Source organism: Condylura cristata, unplaced genomic scaffold (genome assembly GCF_000260355.1).
Source record: "Condylura cristata isolate star-nosed mole 26May11 unplaced genomic scaffold, ConCri1.0 scaffold00026, whole genome shotgun sequence".
Taxonomy (NCBI): domain Eukaryota; kingdom Metazoa; phylum Chordata; class Mammalia; order Eulipotyphla; family Talpidae; genus Condylura; species Condylura cristata.
The window spans coordinates 18,049,963-18,072,446 of record NW_004567127.1 but is presented as its reverse complement, the minus strand read 5'-3'; the positions used below and the strand labels follow the sequence as shown (position 1 = coordinate 18,072,446).

At 40.7% G+C, this 22,484-nt stretch overlaps 1 protein-coding gene across 1 annotated transcript in view; it reads right to left on the bottom strand.

Annotated features, from left to right (window-relative positions):
- Positions 1-22,007, bottom strand: part of ALG14 (ALG14, UDP-N-acetylglucosaminyltransferase subunit) — a 73,048-nt gene extending 51,041 nt beyond the window's left edge. Inside the window, exons 1-2 of the mRNA XM_004689518.2 lie at positions 21,807-22,007; positions 17,209-17,357 (exon numbers count right to left, since the gene is read on the bottom strand). Of these exons, the coding sequence (XP_004689575.1) occupies positions 17,209-17,357; positions 21,807-21,948 (291 nt within the window). The 5' untranslated portion in view covers positions 21,949-22,007. The remainder of the gene's footprint in view (positions 1-17,208; positions 17,358-21,806) is intronic.
- Positions 22,008-22,484: the final 477 nt, after the last annotated feature.

Below are 22,484 nucleotides of genomic sequence, written 5' to 3'. Positions count from 1 at the left end.
CAAAGGAACGGGATACAGTTTCAGAGAGCCATGGTTCAGGTCTGGCCATGACCTCTAGCCAGGCATTTCCAGGGATTGTGGTTGCTGGAGAAAACGAAATAAGTGGGCCATGACCACATCCTGCTGTGGCCAATCCCCCAGTTTGCAGAAGACATTTTCAGTTTAGGCCCACAGTCCCAGCATAATGTTTAACAGTGCCCCTTCTGCTTTTAGAAGTGCCCTGTTTTCAATGCTAAAGTATATGGCTGCTCACTGGGGAGAGCAAGAAGTGGCTACTTCAAGTTATAAAGGATATTTATCAGAGCAGCCTGAGGTGATGTGATGGGAGAATGTGCAGCCACCAAGGAAGAGAGTTTAAGTGGTAGGGAGGAAGAAAGCCAAGCTGGAAGTCTACCCTCATGACCAACAGGGAAAAGGCAAGTTGCTGATCAGCTTGGGGGGAGGGGTGTATGCGGATCAAGGGGTCTCAACCTTGACTGAAAGCAGGGACAGGACAGTTGACATGGCTCTCCACTATACTGCCCCAAGTCCCAGACACATCTTCCCACATTATTTTTTGATAGTAAGTTCAGGTAGCTGGAAATTCCACCCAGAAGAGATTCCATCCAAGCTTCCACCACGCGCCTCCTATGTTTAGGCAGATCAGTGGTCTGCTAAGGCTCTTTTACTGATTAACCTGCCCCTTGCTGCAGGTACAAGCACTCTTTTCTCTCCCTTACCAACCCTGGGGTTATGTTTTCAAATTAACCTACTGGACACACACACACACACACAACACACAGAGCTATTAGAATATTTGAAAGTCCCTGGGGATTTCTTAGACCCTGGTTACCACACAGGTTACCACAAACTTATCCAAGGAGACCAGGGACTTAAATCACTGCACTCTCAGTGCCTGAAGGAGAATTTGGTGTACAGTGCTGCTCAATGTCTATTTATTGAATGAACCATACAGTATGTTATTGCATGTTGGTATAAACTAATTCAGTCTACCTGTCACCTAGCTGAGAGGTACTTAGACTGAGGATATAGAAAGGACAATAAGGATTTAATTTCAGAGTACACAATTAGGACCTTATTTATGACGGTTACTCAATAAATGTGGGAACTGAACAAAACTCCTGGGGTTAAAAGTGAAATGTGGCCCTCCCTGGTGGCGCAGCGGGTTAAAGCACAGCACTGAGAAACTAAAGCCACTTCCACATGAGTTCGATCCCTGCCTGCCCCGGAGGTGACCACATGGCACGGCAGACCTCTCCTGACCCGCCCGCTGCTCCCCTCAGCAGTGTACTTTGTCAATCTGCCTGTTCTGCTCCCCACTCTGTGTATGATGAAACCTCTCACCGCCCCTGCACCTCTGGACTGTACTCCAGATCTGTATGCACAAATAAATAAATCTTTAAAAAAAAAAAAGTGAAATCTAAGAGTAGGCACCAAGCCAGAAGGGCTCAGGATAAGGAGGGAAATGAGAAGGAATCAAACACAAACATCGCCTCCCTAAATGCATCCTAGGTAGACCGCCGAGACCCCCCTCTGTGAAACTGGCAAGGGCCACAAGAATATCTCAGCCTCATGAGTTCTCTCCTCAGCCTCATGAGTTCTCTCCCTAGTAAATGGGTCCATGAGAGAGGCGAGACTGCAGGCTTTGAGGTATGAATGCAAAGATGTAAGGAACAGTGCATCCCATTCTGCACTTAAAACTGCTTGGAAAAGTCTGTGTCAATGGTTTCTGCTCTACACTTGCCACACAGGCTTGCAGGCAAGTGGACGGGAACTTGGGGCCGTCTTGACAGAAACAGGCCCCTCAGATTAGCTATCATGACCTGCAGAGTCTGATGTCCTGTCACCTGGAAGAAACACTGACAGCCAGGCTATATGGCAAATCTTAAGGGAATTCTTATTACTCTACACAGTCTTAGAAAATAGTCAAATATATAAGGAAATCAGTGAGGAAAAATCATCAATAGAAGGTTTGTGTTTGGGTTTAACAAAAGTTCCTTTGAAGACAAAGGAACGGGATACAGTTTCAGAGAGCCATGGTTCAGGTCTGGCCATGACCTCTAGCCAGGCATTTCCAGGGATTGTGGTTGCTGGAGAAAACCAAATGAAGGCAGCTTTACACACATATTGTTTTTGTTAGTTTGTACCTTTGCCTTGAGGGAACTGTCCCAGGCCCTCTTTCATGTTCTACTAATGGGAGGCAGGGCATAAAGGATGCTTCATTCAGCATTGTCTACCTCCTGCTCTTTTCCCAGACCCAACTTTGGTTCAGGAGTAATTATAGGACGACATCAGTGCTTTCATGGATTTGCATAGCAATCCAGAGAAAGTTCATCCCTTCAGAGACAGCGAGGCAGCTAAAATGGTTCAAAATCCATTCTACTGGAGCCAAGAAATACACTTGTTTAGTGCTCCTCTATTCACTGTAACAACTCAAAACTAAAGTATAGCATGACCACCAAACACACCAATCCTGCATTCCCAAGCAAGAAGTCAAATGGAGAGGAGAATTGATCATAAATAGATTTCCTGCATGTTATGATGACCGTGAAGATCTATTAGGGGTTGGCAGGGACAGGGCTAGGGGGCTGCTCCCATGTGTCCTTCCAAAACTTCTATACACATTCCTTGTCTCTCCACTTATCCCTGATGTCCCTGCTACCTCCGGGGGCAAAGATTCACCCTTTCTCACCATTGCTTCTACAATAGGCTCTCACTTGCCACTGCTTCTCTTGTTCCCTTGTAGTTTATCTTCTAGAGAATCAACAGAGTGTTCTCTTAAAGACCTCCAAAGACCGGCGCCTCCCTGGTGGTGCAAGGGGTTAAAGCACAGCACTATGAAGCTATCCACAGCGACTTCAGGCTAAGTTTGATCCTCAGCCATGGAGCTGGCCCACATGGCATGGCAGATCTCTCCTGTCTTGCTGCTGCTCCCCTCAGCAGTGTGTCTCACTGGATCTGCCTGTTCTGCTCCCCACTCTGACTCTGGTGCATCCTCTCACTGCCCCTGCACCTCTGGCCTGTACCCCAGTTCTTTTATGCATAAATAAATAAAATCTTTAAAAACAATCCTCCAAAGGGCACTGCACTAAGAAGCTTAAGCCACTTCTGCATGAGTTCGATCCCCGCCTGCCCTGGAGGGGATCCACATAGCGTGGCAGACCTCTCCTGACTCGCCCGCTGCTCCCCTCAGCAGTGTACTTTGTCGATCTGCCTGTTCTGCTCCCCACTCTGTCCCTGGTGAATCCTCTCACCCTCCGCATCTCTGGCCTGTACCCCAGTTCTGTATGAATAAATAAATAAAAAAAAAAAAATCCTCAAAGATTAGCCACTGCACTTGGGATTCCTTGCTTATTCTCAGCCATACTGGTCTTTCTGCCACTTGAATGTGTCAAATGCATTTCTACCTGAGGACTTTTTGGTTTATTCAGATAGTTTGGCTTTGCCTTTAGGCTACTTCATAGCCTAATTTTAGTCTACAAATTAGGCTTGAATGTTTTCTCCTCGGAGGATTCAGTTCTCTATCACCAGCCCCTCCCCCAATAATGATCTTATTTTGCCATTTTCATTGCATTTAGGAAGGTACCTCAAATTAGCTCATTCATTTATGTTTGATTGTTGTTTCCCTCCTTCCCCAGTACATGAATTCCCTTAGAGAAGGGATCTCATCCTATTCACTGCTGTAATTTTAGTGTACAGACTGATGTTTCACATATTATGGGTGCTCAGTCAATATTTGCAGAATGAGTAAATGACTATCATTTCTAGAAGTTTCTAGAAGTCTAGTCTGTGGTCTATACTAAGTAGATGCTGTCTCTTTACCTTACAAAATAGTAGAAACCAACTAACCCAACCTTCTTACTTCACGGATGAGGAATCTGAACTTTTCCAAGGTGACAGGATGCGGTAGGGCCATCACCTGAACCCAGGTCTTCGTGTGTCCCAAGATGTTCTGTGCGCTCACCCCTGCAGACCTCGTGCGTGTTTCTGCACCCTCCAGCTGGACACATAAGCAGAACTCCCTTCCCAGAGGGAAGCTTCCTGCCCCCACTGCTCTTTGTACAGCCAATTCTGACCCTTTTCCTTTCCCTTCCACGTCTTAACTCATCTACCTTACGTATCTACAGATTCCTACCCAGAACACTTGTTGTCCCTTCCTGTTTATGGGAACTGAGTTCTCAACCTCTTCCAATCTCCTTGTCCTTTTTGCCTGGTTCTCCACACAAGCTCCGCCTTCCATTGTCACTAAAGATTCCCTCTCCAGCCCTCAGCCTTTTTAGGGAAAATTTGGAATAAAAACATAGGGTCTGAGAAATTTTCAGTTTTTTCTCTGTAGAACCTTAGGTCCCAAGTTCCTTCTGGCAAGTTCAATCGTTTTACTGTTGTTTTTACCTGGCATTTAACTGAGTATATATGCCTAGAAAGTATGTTTAGTGGATCTTTTCTTTCTGTGCAGTTCAGTGTGCTTGTGTTGCAGTATGTGCTTGGCCTGTACATGATGCAATCTCTTGCACATAGTTGCTAGTAATAGTGAAGATAAAAACATATGCCTCTCTCTTCCTCTGTCATACAGCCAGTGCAACTTTCTTTCTAGCTGTCTAGATAGCTGCCTAACTAAGAAATGGCAGGGACCGGCCCTTAGCACTGTGGATGACCTGACAGTCTCCAGGTTTCCCACACACATACTTGACTGATGGAGAAGAGACGTAGGATGTTTGAAATATTAAAATAATAAAGTGGAGAAATGTATTTTTTCAGACTTCTCGCTTGTGAAATTATGTGGAACACTGAGTTAAATACTAATCACATATGACAACATGTAACTTTCAAAGTATCTTCCAGAATTACATCATTGCTAAAAACCACAAACATATCTGGCTTTAGATTTGTGACAAACTAAATAGAAGTTTATAGTGATTTAGATGGAAATAATTTCACGAAGGAATCCAGATGGCATCATAAACCACAACAGAGCAGATTAAGTGGTCTATGAAGTCATTCTTTGCTGTTACCACACACTGAAATGTACAATACGTTTATTATTTCACGAATGCCACACTATTGCAGGATCTTGGAAACAAGACAAAACTAAAATGGCAATATTTCATTCAACCAAAAGTGGTTTCAGTTTTCTTACGTAACTATTTTTTAGTAATGCAAAGTGTGTGTATCTATATTTATTTATTTTAAAAATGTCGGATAGTTCAATTATTCTATAATCAAGATGACCAAGATTTATCACCAAAAAAAGTGTTTATATGCCTATCATTCAACTATGTGCTGCTCACTTCATGGTAATGGATGAAGTGCAATGATGACCTAGCAGAGGAGCAATGGGTTCTGCTGGTAACCAGCTCTGTCACCTCACTGAGGCAGCCTCTCTGAGTGAGGTTCCAGTCTCTCACTGTCAGACAAGGAAGTCTGTTGAGATTAGGAGTCCTCAACCAGTCACTGAGATCCTACAGCTGAATCTTGAGTGATTTGTCTATGACAGGCTGGCTCTGGCCTGGTGCCTGGCTGCAGCCAACTCTCATTTTACCTTACGGAGCTGTCTTTGCTGAAGGCCACAGGCTTCAGGGAAGTCAAAAAAGAAGCTTGTATTTTGTATTTGAAACAATTATGGAACTCTGGTCTAAAAGATTTTTTTTTTAAATATTTATTTATGCATATAGAACTGGGGCACAGGCCAGAGGAGCAGGGGCAGTGAGAGGATTCACCAGAGGCAAAGTGGGGAGCAGAACAGGCCGACTGATGAAGTACACTGCTGAGGGGAGCAGTGGGTGAGACAGGAGAGGTCTGCTGCACCATATGGATCATCTCCAGGGCCGGGGGAAGAACTGACACTGAGGTGGCTATGGTTAGCTTGCAGTGCTACGCCCTAACCTGCTGCGCCACCAGGTAGGGCCCATGATCCAAAAGACTTCTAAGCCCTTTTTAGTGAACATTAGTTCACTCTTCTGTCTTTTATTGTGCCTTTCTTTTGTCACCTATCGCCCACTTTTCCTTTGGGTAACTTACTCCATTCATGTTTTCAGCCAAATAGTTTTCGTCAGATTATACCCCATTTCCTCTACCCCTAATTTTTACTTCTAAGAGTTGGCCTGGAGTAGCTTGTGCGTAATGGAATACCTCTTGTCCCTGGCCATGGGGACTAGCTGCAGGTCTGGAATGTAACCCAACTGGAGACCAGCAGACAGGAGATATTCGCAGGGACTAATGAAGGAAAGAAGCATCATCTCTCTCTTCACCAACTGGAAGAGCTCTTCTTCCTTAGTTTGCTACAAAGAAGTTTGGCCAGGAGGTACTACTGACCCTTGTTACCCTGGGAGGAGAGTTTGGAACTGCTGGAGGCAGCACTGCAGGGAGCCAAGTGAAGCTAAAGAAAAGACTAGATTGTATCTGAAAGACAATGAGGAGCTACTGAAGAATGTTAGAAAGGAAGCATCATATAACCAGATCTACATCTGAGAAAACAACTCTGGCCATTCCTCATCATTTGAGGAGAAGGGACAGAAAGGGGGAGTGGGGGTGGGGGGGGGTGGCAGGAGCGGGGGGGTGATGTTCAACCAGAGAGGGAACATCATTTGGTAGATCTCTGAAGTAGCTGGGAAAATGATGTTGAAGGCCTACAAGATACCTGTAGCATAAGGAATAACAGGGCAAGTGGGATGTCTGAAGAGGCTGGAGAGTTTGGGGTGACTTAGGTTTACAGCTGGGAAATAGTAAGAGGGAAAACAGGCTGAGGGCATTATCATCATTCACCATGGTCTGGTTTGGAGCATAATTTTGTGTGTTAGTAAAATCACTTCTAAGTGACAGAACATTTCAGTTTGAAATGGAACAGCTAGGGGTCTCTCTCGAACTGTGGCAATGTTTTGACCTGACAGATACTGGACAGAACAAGGCAATTAGGAATGTATAGGAAAAGGCAGAATTCAGAAATCCAGATTTGAGGCAGCTGCTGGCAAATCCTACGGGGGGTGGGGGTGGCCTGGAGCAGCAGCCTTGCTCACTCTGGTCAAGTCAGACTTGGCATCATGGGGGATCACTGAGAACCTTCTAATTCCAGCCAGTCCCCTTGTTTCACAGTGAGAAACTGAACTGCAGAGAGGTCGAGTCATCCAAGGTGACAGGGTTAGGATCCAGAGCTCCTTCACTCCCATCTCTCTTCATGGTCTTTTCTGTATCATGAAGTGACCTCTATGACGGCCTTGAAGGCCAAGGGAGCAGCCCTGTGCACCCACGACTCCGTGGCTGTTCCCTTCCCAGGCTCAGCTCTTCAGCCAATCCTGAGTATAACACTAGTCACACTCACACCTGAAAGGGCTTGGGGTCATGCTGTCACTGGTATGATTATAACAACCAAGTTTCAGAATTACTCCTGGAACTTCATGACTAAAAGAAAGAATATTGGTGGTGGGAAGCCCACAGGGATTGAGATGGAGATGAAAAAATGTACAAAATGAAGAATGATGCAAAAATAATTATTTTAAAAAGAAAAAAATTAATTTTTTAAAAGATTCTCTATTTGTGCAAAAGGTAAGATCAAAGGGAAACAAGCCATGTCCTGATTTTACAACAACAAAAGACAAATTATAGTATGTTTAGGTCCACATTACTAGTATGGCTTAAGTAAATGATACTAGCCATGCAAATGTTGAAATTCAAATATCAGTTATTAAAATGTCTTTGATTTATTTTAAAATGCAGAAATGACAGCACCATATTGTAAAATGTTACTGCCTCTTCTTGTTGTAAGAATCCATACAGATTTAACTGGCATAGGGCTCTGATTAAATTACCAGAAGGTTAAAATAACAGCAATATGTTACCCACAGTTATTTCAGCTCCATCAATTCAGAATCTGATTAAAAAAAGATTAAATTAATAAGCCTGTGTTGCAGAGATGGAGAAGGGCATAATTAAGACTTAGGAAGAAATTTGAGATTAAACTATAAAATACTTTAGAACCATGTATATATTTATCTAATATGTTGTTTTGAAAGTAATCATTTACTCACTAAAAGAGCAACTTCAGGATCTCAGTTTGTAATGAGTGACAAATATTTCCTCATTCAACAATTCCACTCATTTAAATAGATCTTCCTCCAAATTAGAGCGTTTATTTTTTAAATTTTACTTATAATTGCATATAGTTAAGGTTCATAGAAGGAAAATGCATATGTTTATATATATTTAGTTGCACTCCAAAAATTTAATTATGTAAAACCACGAGTTGTAAGGCAGAATTTACAAATGGAAACAAACCCCATCACTGCGATGATATAAGTTAATTTCTTTTAGAATTGCTTGGGATACCAAATGAATTCAGTTGAGAAATCTCAGCAAGTAACATACAATTTCAGTCCAACGTGTGAAGTTAGCACCCCACCTTGTGGAAAACAGTAGGTGTTGTTAGACGGAAACCTGTCAGTTTCAGTGGGATTGTCACCAGCACATGGTCAGGATTCACACGTACTTATATGCTAAGAGAGGCAAACAAAGAATCCCTGTCTATTAAAGTTATAGAAAAACAAACGTGCTTCCAAGATACAAGTATTTTTGTCTCTAAGTATTGGTACCTGTGATATGTTTGGGCTATTTAGAAAAGAAACATAAGAAACATTTCCTATCAATAGGTTACTTGTTCCACTGAGTTTTCTATCTCTTCTCAGAGCTTTGTTTCTAAAAAATAACTTTCATCTTTTCAAGTGTAACCTTCGAAGTACAGGAAATGTGCAAAGTCCAAAACAAAAAATTAACCATTTTCATCACTCAACGAGAACCCCTACACCCTTTCTGTAAATCTTAACAACGTGTCAGCTCACTTAAATCCCTTCTGCAACTGAAAACACGCTAAGTTGATCTCAGGTTTCTAAAATTGAAATATTTCCTTGTCTTTCCCAACCTCCTGTCACAATTCTTGTCAAAACACACCCTCCAGTCGTCTGAACATGTGCTTCGAGTTCCAACTTCCTTTTTCTCAGGCTGTTTCACCTCCTCAAAGTCCCCAAAGTTCTTGGAAAGCCACCGCCCTCAGGGCAGCTCTAGTCTGCAGCTCTTACTGTCCTTTGCAGACACCAAACATGCATGTATACATGCTCGCGGATTTTGAAGTTCTCCGTGGAACTTGCCTGAGTGGGCACCTCCTCAGGTAATGCTCCAGCTCTGGGGCCGCTGTGGTAATGCCCTTTGGGAGCTGAGTCCTCTGCGCCACACCCCATGGCTACCACTGTGTATTCACCCTGGAAGCATTAAAAGGGAAACTGGAAACTCACGTGCTGGGTGGCCCTTACAAAGTGGAAGATAAAGTCAGGGCTTGACCATTTCATTGGGGAAATCACAAGTATCAGAACTATGGTTCTCGTCACCTGAGCTAACCAGTTCTTCAAAGCTAAGCTTCACCTTCCAGCCTGAGGGAGAAATAATACAACCTGTGAGTGGTTCACAAGGGAGACCTAAGTGGTAGGCTCAAGAGGGGCAAGGGCTTCCCCTGTCAGCCACTCTCCTTAATCCCTTTGTTTTCAACACAAGGTTTCACTCCAACCACAGTTTGGCTTGGGATTCTTTAGTTTCCAGTGGGCAAATCTTGGGGAGGATAGAAGGCCTGGGAGTCTAACTGGTTACAGGTAGTCTTGAATTGAATCTTACCCAGCACTCCAGGCTCCAAAGATTTTTATTTTTTTATCCTGTAGTACTGTCCAGCAACACTTTTATTAATCAGCCATGACGATTTTCAGAATTTGCGCTGCCTTTTCAACTGCGTCCAAAACTTGAGGCAAAAGGGCAATTTCTTTTCCATACTTTGCATTCTTCATACAACGTAAGTCCAAATTTTGCACACAAAAACTACTCAATCAAGATCCATTTTTTTTTTTTTTCAAGAATTTTACCCTGCGGAAGGCTAAGTTCCTACAGAGCTGTTCTGCCCTAACAAAATAGAATATGTAAAACAAACACATCAATGCCTGTAACCTCAACATGACTTTTGGTGAATAAAGATTTCTAATAAAACCATACACTCTCTTAGTGGAAAGACATTCTAAAGCCATAAAAACTCCTTTCAAACTCAGGAGAGGGAAACCATCCCTAACAAGGATACAAAAATGTTTCTAAAGACGAAGTGGAGACAACCTCTCCTCATCTTTCTCCAGACAGTTGGTAAAATATATCAGAAATCTCCATTGTCGGCCATTCTCAAGTTCAGCCCTCTCCTGCTTCTGCAAAGTACCTCAGGTCGCAACAGTGCAGCGCTCGGCAGCACACTGCCACCTTCTGGCAATGAGTGGGGATGACACGGGTTGGGGAGGCTGCACTGGACAGAACAATAGTTTTTCCTTCCCAGGACCATTTCTGAAGCCAGAAGGGCATTTTGGGGGAGGGTGAGGAGGAGAGGAGGGAAAAGGAGAGACAGGGAGAGAGGCTGGGGGAAGAAAGGAAATGAGAATGAGTGCAAATGTATAGGACTTAGGAAATGACTTTGGTGTGGCGCAAGGGGGCTGGATGGTCTCTGAATCCCAGGGTGTGTCTGGGTTCCCCCAGTAGAAGCTATTGACTCTTCTGGGCACTTTGGAGCATTATGTATAAACACACAGAGATAGTTACATTTCACTCACAGTCATCCGAAATGGCAACTCCATTCATACAAGTGCTTAGACCAAAAGCTTGGATGATCTTGATTTCTCTCTTCACATCCCATATCTAGCCTGTCAGGAAACTCTATTAACTCTGCACTCAAAAAATATAGAGAATCCAATTACATCCCTCTATGTCTACCATTACTGGTGCAAGTCATGTTATATATTGCTTGGTTTGCTTTAACAATCTCCCAACTGGGCCCTCCAGTCTATTTGTAAGATAGCTTCCAGAATGGTCTATTTAAAACAGCAGTTGGATTAAGTTACTCCTCTGAGCAAAACATTCCAACAGCGCCCAGTTTTTCCTCAGAGTATAGAGGACAGACATATGCGTGGGTCCCTGTCCCACCCTCCCCTCTTCTCTCCATTGTGTCTCTCTCCACTGTGTTCCTGCCACCAGAACACCCTATTTCTCCCAACACCCAGGAATGTCTTCTCTGGCTTTTTTCTCTCCACCTGAAATGCTCTTCTCAGGGGTGACATATTCTTCAAGGTCCTTTGAGCAACTGCTCAAAGGTCCCCTGCTCAGAGGCCTCAGTCCCCCTTTCCCCTATAAGCCTCTCCTAACATCAGTTATGTCCTGACAAGCTTTATGATTTTCTTATCCACTAGATCTAATACTGAGTGTCTTCTTGATGCAGCTGGAGTTGAGTAAGTGCCGCGACAGCAAAAGTACTCCTGGTCTATTTTGTTCTTTGGTGGCTCTCATTGCCTATAGCAATGTCTGACAAATGGAAAGCAAATATTTATGGTTGAATAAACAATGTTTAAAAAAAGTGAAAACAGAAATCTCACTGCTATTACATTAAACATTTGGAAACAAAGTTTTGTTTTAAATATATAGTTTTACACATTTTTAAATGTCAGAAACACATTTCTGTATTGATTCACATCATATGTAATATCTCTCAAAAATATTTCACTATTGGGCCCATCTTGGTTGTTTTTTCTTTATTCAAGATCCTTCCCATTTATTCAGAGGTTAAATATTCAAGGCCTTTTTCTCATTTTCTTATCTATCAGTTAGAGCTGACAGAAGAAAGTAACTGAGTTTTGCATGTTCAGCTTGTATTGCATGTTCAGCTGACTCTTTCCTGTTAGCTTGTTAGCTGATTTTTGTTTCTAACATCCTTATAGAATATATGACTTTGCTTTTGCTATTTCAATATTTATTCCTCTTATTTCACTGAGTTGGGGCCCCCCAAAAAAGAGTATGAGTTATGACAGGTATTCTTATTTGGTTCTGATTGGAGGGAGAAAGAATGGACATTGGCTTTGGTTCCAAGTACCCTTTTTCATATTAAGGTACCAGCAAAAATGTTTGAAGAACGGGTTGTTTTGAAATGCAGTGTTTTAGCCTTATAAAATGGGAGCCATGGGTACACATTTGCTGCAGAGAAAAGGAGCAGAGTCCACAGCAAGCGCAGGATGTGCAGAGTTGCACTGACAGGCCCTCAGCATTGTTTGGTCTGAGCCAATTGCTGAAAAGTATGAAGAGAGGGCAGAGAGGCTTTCTGTAGTCACCACAGTCTAGTACATTCGTCTCTACTTATAGTCTGTATATGCTTACTCTGTTACTTCAAAACAGGGATTCAATAAACAACCCAGCAGAGTGCAATACTTAGAAAGGGCTGAGCTGACATGTCCTTTCATGTCAGCAAGTTATTTGATGTGGGTTATTTTTTCACCGTTTTTCTAATCAAAAGTGACACCTGCATTGTGAACACTAGGAAAGTTCTAAGAATACTTGCAGAATATGTAGAAGTACAAGAATTGTTGTAGACTAATATTTAGTGAAAAACCGCAAACAGAGAGAAGCAATGGTCCAGCAGTATAGGAGGCTGCTATGGAAGCATTAAACAGTACAAGATAGACCTCCACATCCCACATGAAAGCCAGCAAGGTAGAGAGTTAAACAGAAAAAAGCTGAAGAAAATAGATAGGTTTTTAAACTAGCCATGATTTATAAACTAGCCACGCTATGCACCTCCAACCTCCCCCCAACCCCCCCAACTTGTTAAGTGATTATCGTCATATGCTCATATGTAACCCATTGTATTTTGTTATATGGGCATTAGAAACTGGAGGAAAAGTGCACCAGCAAGGTGGATCTCAACTGGCACAGTATCGCCCCCTAGCGATGGGGTCTGGGTGGCGACAGGGAAGTTTTGTTTTTTTTGTTTTGTTTTGTTTTGTTTTTAAATTATATACGTTACTATCTAAAGTTTTGAATTAAGGAACAAAAAAATATATGAAATAAACTTCAGAAATAATAGAAGAGAGTAGTATAAACAGAAAAACACTTACAATCCTGCTATAGCTCCTTGTGAGGCATATTCAAAAAAGATATGCTAACATAAGCAGAGTTTTATGCAGAATTGATACTCAGTGTTTTCTATAAATGAATAAACAAATGATCTTTCTTGGTAAACATTATAAACTAAATTATAAAGTAATAGGAAATCTGGTTAAGTGACCCAGAAGCAATAGGTTGGCTCTAATTATTTTTTTTAAGATTTATTTATTTGTGCACACAGAACTGGGGTACAGGCCAGAGGTGCAGGGTGGTGAGAGGATTCACCAGAGACAAAGTAGGGAGCAGAACAGGCTGACAATGAAGTAACACTGCTGAGGGGAGCAGTGGGCGGGTAAGGAGAGGCCTGCTCCGCCAGGGTGGGGATCGAACTCATGCTGAAGTGGCTTTAGCTTCTTAGTGCTGTGCTTTAACCCACTGCACCACCAGGGAGGACCCTGTCTCTAATTTTTTAATCCCTTAAATCAATTTCAGAAACCCCTCCTTTTACTTTATATACAAACAAAGCTGACTCTATTTTTTATTTTAAAGATTTATTTATACATACAGACCTGGGGTACATGCCAGAGGTGCAAAGGTGGTGAGAGGGTTCACCAGAGGCAGAGTCGGGAGCAGAATAGGCAGGTGATGAAGTACATTGCTGAGGGGAGCAGTGGGCGGGTCAGAAGAGGTCTGCCGCGCCATGTGGGTTACCTTCTCAGCTGGGAATCAAACTGGTGCTGAAGTGGCTTCTGCTAGCCTTGCAGTGCTGTGCTTTAACTCCTTAAGCAACCGGGGAGGGCCCACAACTCCAGTTTTACATACAATTTTTGAAAATGTCTTTTTCTAGTCTCACTGAGTTTTTTATTTTATTGATACTATCTAAAGCTGGTAACTCACGCTCTAACAGAAGTCACAAAGAGTAACAGTTGTCAAGGGAGGCAGTTTACAGATAAGACTCAAATACAGAAGCAAATAAAACGATGAACCAAAATCCTCAGTGCAATATCTGGGCCTCATTTCCTTCCATATCTCCCTTGGGTAAATGTCCCTACTAAAACACAGGCCAACAAAGAGCCTGTGACTTTCCAGAAAGAAAGTTTTAGTGTGATTTTTTGTTTAACTTTATATAACTCTGGTAATTGTTCCCATTTGGAAAGGTTACTATGCAATTTTTCTGGAGGATATGACTTTAGCTACTCTTTAAAACTAATCCCAGTGGAAATTACACTTTCTTTAGAAGACTTCCTAAGATCTCTTCATATAAGTAATTTCACAGTTAAATATTCATTTTTGGTTTTGTTTTTGTTTTTGCTTAGCTTTCTAACTCCTCATTTTTCTCATCTCATTTGCTGTATTGAGCGGAACTGAGATATTTCTCTCAAGGGAAACCTGTTTTTCCTAAAAAGCTAGCAAAATCTACTGAGAGAAATATAGGCTAATAGTGTAACAGGAATAATCATTTCTCTTCACTCTTACACAATTACAAACATGTGAATTATATATACATATGCACATATTTATACAGATATATTTTAAGTATCATTTAAAAATTACCTTGAATCAAAACAATCAGGAGAAATTTGAAGTTTCTGCAACAAAAGTATTTGAACTCTATCATTAATTATTAACAAATCATATTAATTTAAAATTTAGCTTAAAAGCTGTGCTATACAGCTAAAATAAATAGACCAATGCAAGCATTTAAATATTTTTCTACAAAGAAAAATATTTAGAAAATTGTTCCATAATTTCTTATTATAAGTTATTTAGCAATCAATAGAAAATTTCTGAGCACTATCTGATGAACAAAGATGCAAAAATCCTGAACAAAATTTTAGCAAACTGAATTTAACAATATATTAAAAGGATCACACACTATAATCAAGTGGGACTTATTCCAAGGGCTGCAGGGGGGTCTCAATATACATAAGTCAATTAATGTAATATACACCAATAAAAGGAGGGATAAAAACTACATGTTCATCTCAATTGATGCAGAAAAAACATTTTACAAGATTTAATACCCTTTTATGATAAAAAGCTGTTAGTAAAATGCGACCAGAAAGAAAGGACCTGGTACATCTCAGCAAAAAAAGGTCACATATGACAATCCCACAGTTAGCATCAGTCTCAATAAGATCAGGAACAAGACAAAGATGCCCATTTTCATCACCATTATTCAACATAGTATTAGAATTCCCAGGCAGAGCAATTAGATAGGAAAAAAGAAATAAAAAGTATCAAATAGGATAGGAAGAGTAAAACTGTTACTATCTGCAGAGGATAGGATTATATACATAGAGAACCCTAATCCACAGAGCTATCACTTCATACTTGCTAGAAGGATAATTATAAAAAAGACAGGATCAACACATTTTGCTGAAAATGCAGAGAAAAGGGGAAAATGCTGTTGGGGGGATATAAGTTGCTGCAGACATCATGGAGAAGAGTAAGTTGATTTCTCATAATATTAAGAAAAGAAATACCATATGATTCTGCTATCCCACTGCTGACCATTTATCCAAAGAATGCAAACACACTAAGAAGAGCTCTATGCACACCCTCCCACATTTATTGCAGCATTATTCAGAATAGCCAGAAATTAGAAACAACCTTAGTGCCCACAGGCAGATGATTGGATAAAGATGTGGTATATACACACAATATGAAATCTTGTCATTTGCAACAAAAATGGATTTACCTCGAGGGCATTATGCTAAGTGATATAGTCAAAAGGAGAAAGACAAATACTGGATGATTTCACTCATATGGGGCAGATAAAGGAACAAAATATGTGACTGAATAAAACCAAACAAAAAACAACTCTTAAGAACAAAATACTAGCTACCAGAAGGGAAGGGGTTGGCAGTTTGGGTAAATGGGATCAACTGTATAGTGATGGAAGAAATTCTGAACTTGGGGTTGACTAGCATATGGTATTATATTCGGAGGTTGATATGTAAGTCTGTATACCTGAGACCATATAATGTTTTAAGTAACCAATGTTACTTAAAAAAAAAAGAAAAAGAAAAAACAGAAAACTCCCATGCTACTTGGGTAACTCTAAACAATTAACAACTGGAATGTCTATCTTCTGACGTCTCAGAAGGTCTTCACATTTTTGTGTTGAAAATATGGGTTTTGTCATCTTAACAGAACCAAGTATAAAGCAATGAACTTTTATTCCTAAAGACCTCTGAGTGATGTGGCTAACAGTTTGCCCAGGCACACTGTTAATGCTTTCAAGTGGTACAGATTTTCTGGCTCACTGAAGAAACTGGGGAAAAAAAAAACCAAAAAACTAAGTAAATTATAAAGAGACAAGACCTTTAACCACAGGAATGAAAATTCCTGTACACTTATGTTGAAAGAAAAAGCGAGGAAAAATGGATGGGTGGGACACTACACCAAGAGCTTGGCATAAACATCTTATAGAAGCTGTATTAAAATTATGGCTTTAATTAGAAAATGGATTTGACTTTGGTTCTGACACAATCTTGATATAAACTAACTTGAAAACCCTTCTTCTATAAACAGATAAAAATATTGCAAAAAATAGAACAAATATTATTTTATCTGGATTGGGAAGGAAGGAAATCCCAACTTGAAACTGAAATGGGAGCAGAGAGATGAGGCATGGAGAGGGGGGAGGAAGTGGCAATTAGGCCAGGAACTGGGACGGGATGGAGTGCCTGGTGTTTCAGAGGAAGATGTGCAAAGGAACAACAAATTGTTGATACTTCCACACATCAATAGATCCCTACATCTGAAAGTCAGAATAGCTGGGGCTCAGTTCGTAGCCCTTTTAAGTGAGCAGCCAGATGTAGAGAAATAATTTTAGCAGTAGATACAAACATGATGAAGAACAAGTAACCATAGATAAATCAAATTCTCAATACATACAGAATTGATAGAATTCTACTTGAAGAGCCAAGAAGCACATGAACTAGATGTTTTATGTAAGTATAAATAAAATAATTTTCATATGATCAACTAAAAAATGATATCCTCTATTTGAAAGAATAAAATGTATAGGAAAATAAACACCCAGTTTTTATTTGAAGTTTTACTTTAGAGAAATTCTTACCTTTTTGGTAGTAAAGAAATATATCACTGACAATAAACATGGTCTATCAGCAAAAAGCCTTGTTAATGAAGAAAGACATTAAAATGACTGCCTTGTGTGGGCAGTGTTGAAGTACATGGATTGTTTCAATGGACACTAAAACAATGTTTTACAAATGTATAACATTAGAAATAGAAGTTGCCACATACCTGGGTACTGGGATCTCTATCTCTACTTTGTTCAAAAGATTTAATTTTTTTGACACTCAATTCATCAGTGTCAGCAATGATGTAATGTCTAGGAGAGTAACCATCAGACAACTTCTCGAGCAGCCTCAGAATCTCAGTGGTATGTCCACCTGAAAAAAATATTGAAAGTTTTATGATTAAAACACATCCATGGACACATCCATTTGACCATGTTATACTATCATGGTGGATTGGGAGTCTCCAAAAAAAACAGAAGGAAAATTTGGAAATAAGCAATGCCCTTGTGTAAGTACTACTTTGACAGGATGGAAGATGATAATAAATGTCTAAAAATACAATCATCAGTAGCAGTAGGTGTGAAAGAAGTACAAGACACAGTTCCTATTATCAAGAAATCTGTTGGGAGAGGAACAAGAAACACATAGAGAACAATGCAAGAAAACAAGAAAAATGGAATGGTCGGAGGAGCCAAGCAAATGGTTATGAGAAATCAATGCCCTAAGAGTAGGGGATATTCCTGGTCAAGGCTTGTGATGGCTTGAAAGGTGAAACTACTAGATATCTGGGAGCAGGAAGGCCATAGGAGGGGTAGAATATTAGGACATGAGACAGCAAGATCTGAGCTATGTGTTCAAGAAATAGTAGGATTCTTGGGAGAAGGATGAGGATGAACCATGGTCAGGAATGTAGGTTAATAAATGGAAAGACGGTCATGGAAAATGTCTTTGTTAAAAAGTAACATTCAGGGAACCATGAGCACTGACCCGCAGGGCTCGGTCCTTCCTCAGGGGGCCTTTTGGTGACCACCATAAGCCCTTCTCCTAATAAAGGTCTCAGCACACTGCAGGTGTACAGCTTCAGCAAACAGCTGCATGTTCAACTTATGAAACTGTACAGTGTCCAAAATTAGATTTCAAGACCATGTGTTTAAAAATCACCTGTGTTCACTGAGGTTCTTTCATGGAAAAACACTCCCACATCATCTCCCTTTCATATTAACTATATACCATTTAAGCAAAGCAACCAAACTTGATCAAAGAGCCTGTCACACCTATTTAGTTTGATTGCTTGGCCTCCGCCAGGTTGATATCCAGAACATTCTCTGTATTCATTTTATTTGTTGTCTCCTACTTTTCTCTGCTCACATTGTTTCCCTTACTTATAAATCTCACCTACCTCTATCTCTGTTAGTGTATAAAGAACAACTTTCAATAGTGACACAATGAACACACCAATGGATGATCAAACACAAATTAACAATGTGTTTTCTACCACAGGGTACATTTTTTTAGAGTTGAAAGAGAACAGTTGCTATATAGATACCAAAAGGAATTAATATATTAATGAAATTATATAGAATAAGTGTGAGTTTTCAGGAATTAGAACAATACTTACATCATAAAACCTGTCAACCCTTCTCATCTGGGGCAAGTAATTGACATCTGACTTACACTCATTTTAGTGTTTTTATTCTAGATTTAAAAGTGTGACAGTTAGCAAAGTAGGTACTTGTTTTCACAGTTGAAACAAGGATAAAAGCTAATGTCCACAACACCTTCCCTTGAAATTAAAACTCCATTATGCTTCTAGAACACTCCCCCCGCCCCCAAGGAAACCCTCATTGAATACATTCTTTGGAAATTTAAACTTGTTACTGAATAAAGTTATTGAAATGATGGACTTTGTTTTCCATTTGATTATTACTACATATTCTTTGGAAACAAAATCTTCAGCTCTACCTTAAAAATACATACCAAGAATCCAATCACTTCTCCCACCTCCTTTGCTACTAATCTGCTCCACTCCATCTCATTCTTACATGGATTATGACCATTGCTTCCTGGTCTGTTCCCTTCATCCCTATCCTGTTAGAGTTAAAAGGCTTCTTGTAACTGCCCCTTCCTCAATTACCTCTAGATCTCATTTGCTCCTCCCTGCTCCCTAGCAACATAATCTAATTGTCACTCTGGCCACCCTACTATTAGGGAAACTTCCCTTGACAATTCTAAGATGCAATTCCCTCCCCCTATTTCATAATATATATCACCATATAATTTACAATGCAGTTTATTTGTTTTGTTTTTTTGTCTCTCTATCCCTACTCCACACTTGTTCCAATAGAGGGTAAGCACCATGAAGACAGGGATTTTTGTTTGCTATTGTTTCTCCTTTATCTCCAGAGCCTAGAAAATAGAAGTTACTCATTACTGAATGAACAGACAGGTGGGAGTTCAATATTAAATCTAAAATTTGCACAAGAAGATCAAATGGTGTCTCAAAGAAAAGTAGTAATTCTGACTGATGTTCTTTGAACATAATTGGTTGATAAATGATATTTTATGGTATCTAAAGATTAAACATCTTTTGAAATTCAAGATAAACATTGAAAATGCCTGCTTCCTCCAACATTTGGGCATGAACTATTAAACTGTTTACCTAACTACAGGTCTTTCTTTGACTTGAATGATCATTTGGGATCCTTGACCTCTCTCTACCCTGAATGGTTTGAATGACAGAGGACACATTTGCCATTATTAGTTCCCAGTATTTCCAATTTAAATTTAATACTGTTTAAGTGAATGGCTCCAACATCTATCTGTCCATTAACTTAACTCACAAATTGGGCATCATTCCTGAGTCTTTCCTTCCCTGATCCCCCTTTCAATCTACAAGTCCTATGTGATTTTTAGTTCATAAATCTCATTTTAAATTCATATATTGGGCCCTCCCTCGTGGCACAACAGGATAAAGCACAGCACTATGAAGCTAACCACAGCTACTTCAGCTTCAGTTCAATCCCTGGCCAGGGAAGTGACCTACATGGTGTAGCAGACCTCTCCTGTCTTGCTTGCTTCTCCCCTCAGCAGTGTACTACCTCAATCTGCCTGTTCTGCTCCTCACTCTGTCTCTGGTGAATTCTCTCACCTCCCCGGCACCTCTGGTCTTTACCCAGTTCTGTATGCATAAATAAATAAATCTTTTTAAAAATACATATACTTTTCTCTACCCCCACACCTATCACACTGTCATAATCTCTTACCTGACTATTCTTGGGCTCTGGTTTGTCTCCTTACCTCATTCTTTGTCATGACATTTTCTTGATAATGCAGGCTAAATCACCTCTGTGAGGGATACATTTAATTGGGTCACTCTCCATTCAAAAACACTTTAGAAGACCCCTCTGTAGCCAGGACTAATAATAGTACTGTTTCTTAAATAATCACTATATATCAAGCACTTTGCTAAGCATTTTAAATACTATTCCATAACATCTTTCCTCACTTCTTCTCATCCCACATTTTTCATGGTGGCAATAAAAACTCAGAAACGCTAGTGTGCCTAAGACTACCAAGTTAATAAGTGGCAGAGATGTGATTCAACTCAGTATTATGTTAACCTAGAGGCCTGTAGTCTGAATTCTACAAACTATGGAGTAGTGGATTGCTGCTAATAGCCCCAGAGAGCAGGATTTAAAACTCTTTTTAGGATGTGGACTGTGTTCCTTATTTTTGTTCCTTATTTTTCAAGTCCCATTTTAGACATTACTTTTCTAGTAAGCTTCCTGACTCAAGTTCAGATCGTGATGCCCTTCTTGAAGTCTTCCACTGTGCAGTTTATACTCACAATTATAGCATTTATCTTATTGTGCCAAGTACCCACTTTGTTTTTTGCTTTCTTTCAGTTTTCCTATTTTCTCCATTTCATTCACTGCTGTATCCTCACACGCCTTTCAGTGTTTGGGACACAGTCAGCACCCCAGGAGAAGTAATATTTATTGATTTTCATATTTCCAGAGCACAGTGTCTGGATGATCCTATTGTTAGGGAGAATAGACTAAAACTAAAACTCAAAATATGTTAAATGAATAAAGTAATGAATTATTATTGAATATAGTTAAAACAGTTGTTCATACTAGCAATATTTTTTTTCTGTGTGGGTGCAATCTCTGGGGGTTTTCAGGAGATTATACGCAGAATGCACATTATTAACATTTTAAATCATACGCGCCGACAGAAATGCTGGATCCTATCCATTGACAGTGAATTACCGGCTGGGGCAGTTGTTATACTCTGACAGATATCTAAGGTGTGCACTGTTCCATGGTTAGCAGATAACTGTTTTTTGTATTGTGTATATTTTTTGTATTTGTGTATATTTATAAATCTGACAGTTCATTTTTGCCTCATGCATGTATCACAGATGTAGTATTCGCGATTCCTAAACTAAATACCTACATGAATCCTACCAAGCAATTTTTAGACAAGAAAACTGTTAGCAATTTAAAATGTTAGCAATTTAAAAGGCTTCTGCGCCCTCTGTTCACTCTGATCCATCATTTGCTAGAAAAACATATGCTGCCAGAAAAAAATTAATTACAAAGCGTAAAGTTGCTCTTCTGTTATTAAAAGGCTCCTGGGCTGCGGGGGAAAAACCAGCACGTTGGCCCCACTGGGCCAATCGGTTCCGGTAATTCAGAGAAACTACAACTCTCAGCAGGCAAAGTCCAAAACCTGCTTAGGAGACCCGCGAGGTGCGCGCGGCGTGTTCTGGGATTTGTAGTGAGACTGGCGCTTGACAGTCTCCGCCCTGACACTCACCGGATCCGGCCACCACCAGGAGCCTGACAGACACACGCGACTCAAAGGCCCAGGAATGAAGCACCTTCCACAATCGTACAGCCAGTATCAGTAACACGGCCACTGCGACCCCTGCTACCGCTAGGATAGAAGCGCCCCACATTCAAATAAAAGACGCGTGCCTGCTGTCGGCAGTTGCCTGCAGCAGCCATGGAGGAGCGGTCAGAGTTCATACACTACGGGTACCGGAGAGACTCAAGCTTGGTTGGGATTGGCTGCTGCGCGGGGCGGGCTTAGTGCTGGGCGGAGTTTAGGGACAGAGGCGGAAGTCCGGTTCTTGGAAGCGAAGGTGCAAGCTTCTGCGTCCCCACCCCCCGGGCTTAAACGTGAATTTCTGGATGTGAAACGCTGGAGAAGTTTGATTTCCTCACCAGATGAGGTCAGGCCTCTTGTACTCTCCGAGGTTACGAGGTCATCGGCTCTAAACAGCCGCGTAAATTCCTCCCGAGGCCAAGGCGAACGTCGCCGACCTCTCACACACCCTTTCTTCCGCCCCCATGTCCTATCCGTTTTAATGCCAAGGGAAATGTTTCTTTTGCACTTAAAGACATTAGGGAAAATCTTTGCCAATGAGAGTTTTCTTGGTATAAAAATTGAATTCAGGTATGTTATTCAAATCTTTTGTATCAACATTAAAAA